This window comes from Sinocyclocheilus anshuiensis, unplaced genomic scaffold, assembly GCF_001515605.1.
Source record: "Sinocyclocheilus anshuiensis isolate Anshui unplaced genomic scaffold, SAMN03320099.WGS_v1.1 scaffold2329, whole genome shotgun sequence".
Taxonomy (NCBI): Eukaryota; Metazoa; Chordata; class Actinopteri; order Cypriniformes; family Cyprinidae; genus Sinocyclocheilus; species Sinocyclocheilus anshuiensis.
Genome location: NW_015552527.1, coordinates 273,053 through 282,888, shown reverse-complemented (window position 1 = coordinate 282,888; position 9,836 = coordinate 273,053). Strand labels below are relative to the sequence as shown.

The window sequence follows — 9,836 nt, the reverse complement described above, 5'->3', positions numbered from 1 at the left end:
TGATTTGTTAAATCAAATGAAAAATTGTGTGTTTGATTGGTCCAGACGCTACAAGAGAGAAAGCATTAGTGATACAGTGATGCATTCTTTAGCAAACAGCACAGAAGTGAGGTGATACCTGTACTTTGTGTAATTGTTAAGTAGGTCAGTCCACACAATATTGCTTCAAGACTTAAGTTTAAATATTCAGATGATTCATGCGGTGTCATAAATCGCCTTCCGAATGCAATCTTTAGATAATTTCCATCTAGGGATGTAACGATTAACCACGAGCCGGTTGAAAATCGATTCCCCATACAATGTATTGTTGGCTATTGCTACAAATATACCCCAGCGACTTAAGACTGCTTTTGTGCTGCAGGGTCACATATTTGTTTTCATTGTCTTTAATATAAACATCGTTTCATTGGACAACATTGGGCAGGATTAAATGAATGCATAAATAAATATTTTTTAAACCAAATAGAAAAATGTAGAAAATATTGAGATCACCATTCAGCCAAAAAATACAGAGATATGATTTCTTGTTTTTTTTCGGCCATATCGCTCAGCTCTAATTCACAGGCACTAGTCCATGGTGTAATCTGATTAATTAAACAGCACTACTTTTGATTTATTCATCCAAATGTGTTATACAGTAAATTCCATTTCCATTCATATGCCCATTTCTGTTGAGAATCACATTGAGTGCACTGAGTGTATTCTTATCCGTGTCTGTTTGTTGACTGATTCCCCGGCCATTCAGATTTAATTTCATAGCTGCCACCCTTGAGAGATGTTTCTGAGCCGGTCTGAACGCAGTCTCCTGAGGGTGTCGTTGTGCAGCAGAGCTCTGGGCTGGAGATGTTCAGATTGCACACGTGTGGTCATCTATGATGCCGAGAACAGAGTGAATGGATGCATTAATGTCGAGCTGCATGAAAATAGAAATGCGTTAAGCAGTAGAGAGTTTGCTGTACTGTTGACATCGCAGTAGATGTGTTGCACAGATATCGTGGACTGATGCATGTCTGAACTGGTGAAGAAACATGCATTTTAAACAAAAATGGTTTAATTTAATAAATAATTTTAAAAAATCATTAATAATCGAAAAGGATTTCTAATCAAATGAATTTATAAAACTTTAACAGTTCAACAATTTGTTAACATTTTAACAATAATAGTGCCCTATAAAGTATTTTTTATATTTTCCAAATTCTGTTTCCCATTTAATTATTCTGGATTCAGTTTTAACAGTTTAATTTAATTTTACTAAAGCACTAACTACAAAAAGGATTTCTAATCAGTAGAATTCATAAAACTTTAACAATTTATTAATGTATTAAAATGTACATTTTTAACAATAATAGGGCCCTATGAAATGCGTTTTATTTTATCAGAAATGTTTCTATTTTATTTTGTCTGGATTCTGTGTTTTATGATTCAATGCAAATTACAGTATTAGCAAAAAAAGTGTTGATGAAATGAATGCATTTAGGATCATATCAGAAGTGCCTTGGGCCTTATGGTATCTGTTTTATTTTTTTCCAAAATTAATAATAAAAAAGGATGTGTAATCAAATTATTATTATTAAATTATTATTATTATTATACAATTATTAAACATTTAAAATTGTATATTTTATTAAAATTTTAACAATAATAAAATTGATATATATTATTATTGTTATTATTACTTTGATAAGTACATTCTACTATACAATACTCGTATATTTCTGTCATAATTTCTTCAGGTAAAAACAAACTTGTTTTGGGTTTGTAATGAAGACCTTTGAGTTTCTTTTTGTATCTTACAATAGTTTTTATCAAATGAAATGGAGAAATTCTGGATATTACTGCAAAACTAAACAGTGATGGATGAATGGATGAATGTAAAAACTCCTCAAGGTCAGCAGGGATGAATATGAAATGATGTATCACACTAATGAGCTGTAATAATGGCTGTTTAATGTCATGGCAGAAGAGCCTCAGGATCTGCTCCGATCCGATACATATTCTGAAGAGTATGGAACAAATTGAATAAAGCTGTTATTGAATAATGTTTTGTAAAGCCTGAAGTTGTGGTTTATTCCTCACCCAATTCTTTAATGCTCTGAAACCCCAGATGAAGGGAAATACTGGCGTAAAGCTTTTCTCCAGGTGTTATAGATGTTATTGGGTGCGGTTTTGTGTACCGGTATGTCGGTATGTTGTATGAATATGTCATGCAACCACGAAACATTTATTTCCCTTACAAACATTTACCATGGAAATCGATTTCTGCCAAAATAGTTGCCACAGTTATTGTCTCTGCAGGTCATTTAACATTAGCTTTCACTGTCATCAGTGAGCTTTCAGTAATTACCAGTCATTGTTTAATTATTGACATCAGTATATGATGAATTTACAATACTCAGAGCATCTGGATTGGTATTTTACCATGATTTTGTGCATTTGTGTTGCATAAGTTTTAATTCAGATGCCATAAAAATACAAAAGTGCATATATGTTATGCTTAAACTTATAAATTAAAACCATTAAAAAAAAATCATTATTTGAAATAAAATTGAAATTAAATATATAAAAACATATTTCATCATTTTTATTTTTATTTCATTTAACTTGATAGACTAAAACTGAAATAAAATCAATAAAAATCAATAAAATAGAAAAAATGTATTAAATTGATTCTAATTAATTTTATTTATTAATTATATATAGAGAGAGAGAAGGAGAGAGAGAGACATAAACAATTATATTAAAAGCCATCCAAAATATCCATTCCAAATATAAATCATAATCCTCAGATTTATTAATATTTATATATATTTGCGTGTGAAATGACGTGTCGCAGGAGAATCATTCTTCCATTAAAGTAATTTAAAGGGTTAGTTCACCCAAAAATTAAATTAGCACATAAATGACTCACCCTCAAGTCATCCTAGGTGTATATGACTTTCTTCTTTCAGGCGAATCCAGTCAGAATTATATTAAAAATTGTCTTTGATCTTTCAAGCTGTTTAATGCCACTCAGCGGGTGTTGCATTGCTTCAGTCCAAAAGAAGTTAAATAAAAAGCACACATTCATTAAAAAAAAAAGTGTCTCACACGGCTCATAAACAGCTTGAAAGATCAAAGACAATTTTTTATATAATTCCGACTGGATTCGTCTGAAAGAAGAAAGTCATATACACCTAGGATGACTTGAGGGTGAGTAATTTATGTGCTAGTTTTAATTTTTGGGTGAACTAACCCTTTAAGTGTCCAAAAGTGGTTGCAAATGGATCCTTTTGATGGAGTGCATCCACGCTGCTCTATTTTTGGCAGGTTTATTTCTATGCAAATACAAATGCATGCATCTACTTAATGCCATCTGAATGCAGATGAATCCGTCCCAATTACATGTGAAAGTGACCCTGTATGACCTGAGATCTTCAGATAGCATTAACAGTAGAAGGGTAGGTATTGCATTGATCTGAGCGGCACAATTACACAGTCAAACCCTCAGATGAGCGGCTGTCAATCATCAAATCTCATCATCCTGACGGATATGAGCTGATATGAGCTGTGCTTCACTGCTGCATGACTTCAGTCCGATCTGAAATGCTTCTTTCACGTCTGAAGTTATCAGCTGTTTCTCTCATGCATCCCCCTTTTCTTCTAAATGTAATCATTAAGAAACAAGAGCTGTCAGATTGTCTATTAGAAGTGCTGCTGATGTGGCTTGTGTGTTTATTTTAATGTGTGCATCTCAAAAAAACTTGTCAGAAAGTCTGGGTCATATTAAAACAAAATCAAAGGCACTGGCAATTAAGTTACATATTTTTATTTCGCATGTGAAGCATATTAAGACTTTTTTAGGACCATTAGGATTTTCTGTAATTTTACTTTCTTTTATTGAAAATTAAGCATAATTCTCCCCAAAGTCTTATTAATGAAATGTGCAAAAAAACAAAAAAAAAAATCATGCTCATTATTAATAACGAGAGAAAATGAGTGATAGAGGATTGTTAAAAGTATTATTAATTTGTGGTAGAATTACAGCATATATGTTATTTTAAAATAGTATTTATTATTATTTAATTTACATATGAAGAAAGTAACACTGAAAAAAAATCTTTTAAATAATTTCATTTTATTCGTATTGAATTTGAGCATGTGTGTACACACTCTCTCACACACACACACACACACTCACACAAACAGCTGAATAACGAGATTCTAGAGCAAACGAGGGTTGCTCTTGTAATGAGAGTGGTTTGGATTGTGTCTCTTGGCTGTTTGAACACTGTCCTACTTTATTTTCAGCCAATATTTATCAGCACAGCAGGAACTTCTCAGATGTTGCTCTTTCATTGCTCGATGGAGTTGTCATGTATGTTGTCAACTTTCTAAGATATTTGTCTCTTTAGAAGAATTAAATATAGACACAAACGAGTACAGTAAGCGACTATAATGTGGAGATGTTTTGATCTTGGAATAAATGTAAATGTTTGCGTTCAGCCTGTGGTCGTTTCCTCCTCAGACGCTCTGAAGCATTTATATCTTCTACGTTTTTTTTTCCTTTATCTCTCAGGCCGTCAGCACGATCACTTGGATTATTTTGTTAACAGAGACTTTATCTATATGAGTTTTTTATCAAATCGCAGTGGCTGTGAGTTCATGAAATAAATAAATAAATATGTGCACTGCGTGGTGTTTATTTACACGCGAGCACCAACCATCTTCCCAAACTCGTAATGAGAAGTGCTAATCTACAAAAAAATAAGCTTTAAGGTCTAATTTTGATGGTTTAGCATTTGAAAATCAAGAAATTAAGACAGCCATCATTATTTTTTATAGTTGCCATGTATATTTTTCTTAAATACTATTTTTTTGTTTTACAATTAAATATTAAATTATTATTATTATTATATTTTTAATATTAATAAGTATTTTTATGATTATTTTGTAGCCATATTTATATATAAGCACAAAATGACTGATATTATAATTGACTTAATAGAATAACATGCACTACAAACCTGGATTTTTTGCAATCACAATTTTTATCAGAAAAACACTTGATTTATAGTTAAAAACTACAAGTAATATTTCTTATTTTTTATATAATTATTATTTTAATAGCGTCTTAGGTTGTATTATTATTATTATTATTATTATTATTATTATTATTATTTTGTAGCCATATTGATGTAATCACAACATTTTGGCAAAACATTTTTTATTTTACAGTGTAATATTGAAATAGTAATAATATTTCCTATTTTTATAATAATAATAATAATAATACAGCAATATTAATATAAAATCATAAATGTAGGCCAAATTGTGTAAATACTCTTTTTGTTATATTTTACTTTGAAATGTTAAAATAGCAATAATATATATTATTTTCTTTAATAATAATAATAATTATTATTATTACTATTATTATAGCCATATTAATATATATAGTCACAACATTTTGATCCCCCCCCAAAATCATGCAGCCCTAGTACTAGAAATGATTACACTTAAATAAACTTTAAATTCAAATCGAAAACATATTCTGTGGTAATGAAACTAATGACAAGTAGAGTTTTTCTGTAGTCAGTTTTAGCATGTCTCAGTGCATTGGTGTATTTATCGTACATGTCACACACATGCACAAATCATTCATTGCATCATAAATGCGCTTTAGTTTCTGCTGACGGTGCAGGCGTATTTTCGCTGTTGTGTGTAAAAGCGAAGCGTGATAAAATCCGAGTGCTGATGGTACGTTTTCAAGTCTTCCACACTGACGGATCAAAATAATCCAATTATGAAAATGAGCTTATTTTTGCCCTTTCTCTCTCTCTCTCTCTTTCTCTCTCTTTCTCCCAGTTGTTCTGGGATCTAACCGCTCTTATCAGTGTGGGCCGCTGATTTTACAGCGAAACCAAACCGTTGATCAGCGATCTGCCCTGAAATAATGAGAGTGCAGAGGAAGCCACAGCTTTCTTTCTCTTCGTTCATATTCCTCCGTTTTTCTCCCACAGGTTTCTGGAAAACTCTCTGCTCAGCGCCGAGGTGAAAGAGGGAGAGATTCTTCCTCCGACCATCCAGAAGCTGATGAAAGGATACAACAAATACCTCCGGCCTTTCTTTGACAGTAGGGACATAATGAATGTTTAATGCATGCATGTGTGTACTGTATGAGGGCTGAACGGCACTTTACTCCCTCACATCTTCATTCAAAACAGATTGATTGATGCTCCATTATGTTACACATGCAAATGAGAATCGAAATGTGATTAAGCCACAGTATCATCAATCAGAACGCGAGAGCCATGCATAACATAACAGCGAGATTCTCTGTAAACTGTTGCTCCACCATGACTGTAGATCATCACTTTTTATGTGAATTCCCGCTATAGCGCCCCTTGTGGCATCTCTGAAACATTACAAAATGTAATGACGCATGCGGTCGAGCTTGCATTGCTCCCAAACCCATATGCGTACTCACGTGTTATTTTAGTACAGCTGATATACTATTATAATTTTTTGTTAATATTTTGAATTAGATTTTATTTTCATATTCTCTGCTTTAGTTAAAGTTTTAGCTTCAGTTTTAGCTAATTTAGTTCATTTTAGCTACAGTTTTAGTAAGTTTGTTGTGTGTTTTTGTCTTTTTTATTTTTATATATATGTCTATATAATTTGTAAGTTTTATTTTTTAGTTTATTTAGCTTTAGTTATTATAGTATGGAAGCTTGTTTCTGTCATAGCATAAAAAAAAATAAAATAGCAATTCAGTTTTTATTTCTGTTGTTGTTGTTTTCTGGAATTGTGAGATATGAACTCACAATTTTGAGTTTACATCTTGCAATTCTGTTTTTTTGTCCACCAGGGAATAAAAATTCTCAGAATTCTGACCTTTGTTTTCGCATCTGAATTTTAAAAAAGTTGTCTTTTTTTATCTTGTGTCAAAAACAAGCTTCCATATTTAGTACTTTAACTAGAAGTACTTAAGGAAAATAAAATGTTGCATTGACAACTAGCTGAAATAAAATAAGTTTAAGTTTTTTGTTAATGATGTTTATATTTTGAAGTGATGAAAATTATTTAGTTTTTTTCAGTTTTAGTTACCGATAATATCCCTCTCACACACAAACCAGATCAACCTGAGACCCTACAGCAGTCGAGACTAATGACTAGGGATGTGCCTGAATAGTGAATCCGAATTCGGAAAGGCACAGTAAACGAATAACGTGTTCTACAGAAGCCCTAAAAGGAATAAATACGAGATGGGAGGAAAAAAATATATTTCAATGCTTTCTCTCGCAAGTACATCGTTGGGTAATTACACTGTATATAAACTGTGGGAATCAGGAAGCTGCTATTAATATGCGGGGCATTGAAATCGCTTTTGAATGCGCGCTCGCTTTTTACTTTCACTTTTCGAGATTCACGATCACACGTACTCTGTGTAAACTACTCCTCCTATCAGTCATCTCTCCTTACTCTGTTTATGTGGTAACTGAAATTGTATGTACTGTAATGTAACAGGCTACTGCTAGCAAGCGGCTAACCATGTCCCTCCATAGAACGCACTATTCGTTTTCTGTGCCTTTCCGAATTCACATTCACTATTCGGGCACTTTAATAAAGCAGCAAGCGCACACAGGTTAGAGAAACACAGTGAATCCATCTCTGTCTCTCCTCCTGTTGCTCCTGCTGTAAATTATTGATGAGTTGAGGACTGTTTTTTCATTCATTCATTCACTGTTTCGCCACCAGTGTTGAGGAAGCTGCTTTGAAACTCTAGCATTTCAAACAATTACCCTTTCAATTTAGTAGGGATTTTTTGCAATGTAATTGATTAATTAGAATGTAATGTTTTGTCATAATGTTATTATTTTTTTACATTGAAGGATCATGGTTTTGAATGAAAGTATTAGCAATGGCTAGAATTAGACAATGTGCCAAAATAAAAAAAGATCCAAGTGCATGACAGCGCGACTGATGAACCGCTCATGTCTGACCCATTTTGGGGAAAGTTACTTTTAAAAGTAATGCATTACAATATTGCGTTACTAATTTAGTAACTAATTGCGTTACTTAGTTACTTTTTATGAAAAGTACTGTGTGATGTTACTTTTGCATTACTTTTTCTCATCTGGGCTGGGCTTGCTTGTTTGTTTTTAATATAAAAAAAGTTCTGTTTTTGGAAAATGCAAAAGCCCTTTCACACCGAAAGTGAAATGAATGAGCCTCAGAGTAAAGGAAATGTACAGTAACGTCTGAGCGGCTGTTCACACAGAATACGTTTGTGCTGAAAAACACGAGACGCAGCAGTGGAACGTGAAAAATGCAACTGCAAAAGATGCGAGACGTGAGCGCAATGGACAAACACGTTCATCATGAAAAACAAAATGGCAAAGCAAAAACCTGCGCAGAACTACTACTGTATGTCTGATATTTCATGTTTGCATGGTTCTGTTTTCATTTACTGTTAATAATCGCTACTACCGCTTTCATACTGTCAGTCGTTTTTGAAGAGTTTTTGAGGGAAAGATATTCAACAAGTGAATTTGTTTTACATTTACACCATGTTGAGCACTTCATGTGTGCTGCAAGTGAAATACAACTTTGCAAGTTTTTAATAAAGAGAATGTTATGTTTTTAAGTTAACTATGTAATCCTTAAAAAAAAAAAACGAAATTGGTAAAATCAGTGAAACATTCTGAAAAAAAAATCGAGATTTAATTTTTTGCCATATCGCCCAGCCATAAGCTAGACTTTAAGCAACTAACAAAAGTATTCCTGTAACTCAGACAGTACAGCATGGTGCTAATAACACCAACATCATGAGTTCGATTCCCGAAGAATGCATGAACTAATCAAGTGTAAACCTTGAATGCAATGTGAGTCGCTTCTGATTAAAGCATCTGCCAAATGCATGAATGTAAAAGCTGTTAAATGAGACAAAACTCCAGTTGACTCCAGTATGATATGAAATCAATCTGCTGTTGATGTCCAATCATTTGCATCTTTGCATGCTCCCCGTCACACTTACAGCATAATGCATTTCTGGTCTCAGAGTAAAATGCCTTTCTGCTCACATCTCTCGCAGTGTGTGTGAAGTTTTGCTGTTGAATCCATAGGGAAAAACACTTCAATAACACGGTGAATCAGGCGTCTCCTCTGGAGTCATTGCCTAGTTTGAGTGGTAAACAGCTGCTGTTTTATGTTGACAACACAATTATGTGAAGAGAGACGTGTGTGGACAGCAGCTCAAACCATCAAACCAAGTGTAAAAATAGCCATAGAAAGAGCAGTATGTGTCAAGAAAACCATGAGAGGAAAAATATTGAATTATTGCCTCCACTCCATTGTTGCGTTCCACTGAAGTCATTGCTATTTTTCGTTAATTTGTCCCTGTTCACCGCATGTTCACCCCCGTCATCTACTTCATTCTGTTGTAAAGATTTGCGAAGAAATAAAACACATGCTTCCCACATCGTTAGCTTTAATGAGCAGAGAGTTTGGCTCGCAGGGTTTCCGTCTTTAGCAACGATTCTCTGAATTATGATTACATGCCTTCTCTCCATCTCTGTTCTGCAGATGGTCCCGTCACGGTGGGCATGAGTTTAGACATCGCCAGTATTGATACCATTTCAGAGATCAACATGGTGAGAAACAGAGCACCCTCACACACCACATCAGTTTACATTAATGATGACTCGAAAACTCTTATCTGCTCATTAGTGAGTATTATTTATTTATTTATTGCTCATACTTGAGATTAAGGGGCTTGTTCAAGTTATTGACCTTAAGTAATACATTTTTCCATACCAGAATTATTATTATTATTATTATTATTATTATTATTA

The 9,836-nt window shown here is 33.3% G+C and overlaps 1 protein-coding gene across 1 annotated transcript in view; it reads left to right on the top strand.

The window, feature by feature from the left end:
* Positions 1–9,836, top strand: part of LOC107663569 (gamma-aminobutyric acid receptor subunit pi-like) — a 43,459-nt gene that overhangs the window by 20,612 nt on the left and 13,011 nt on the right. Inside the window, exons 3-4 of the mRNA XM_016453807.1 lie at positions 6,000–6,112; positions 9,568–9,635. Coding sequence (XP_016309293.1) covers positions 6,000–6,112; positions 9,568–9,635 — 181 coding nt within the window. The remainder of the gene's footprint in view (positions 1–5,999; positions 6,113–9,567; positions 9,636–9,836) is intronic.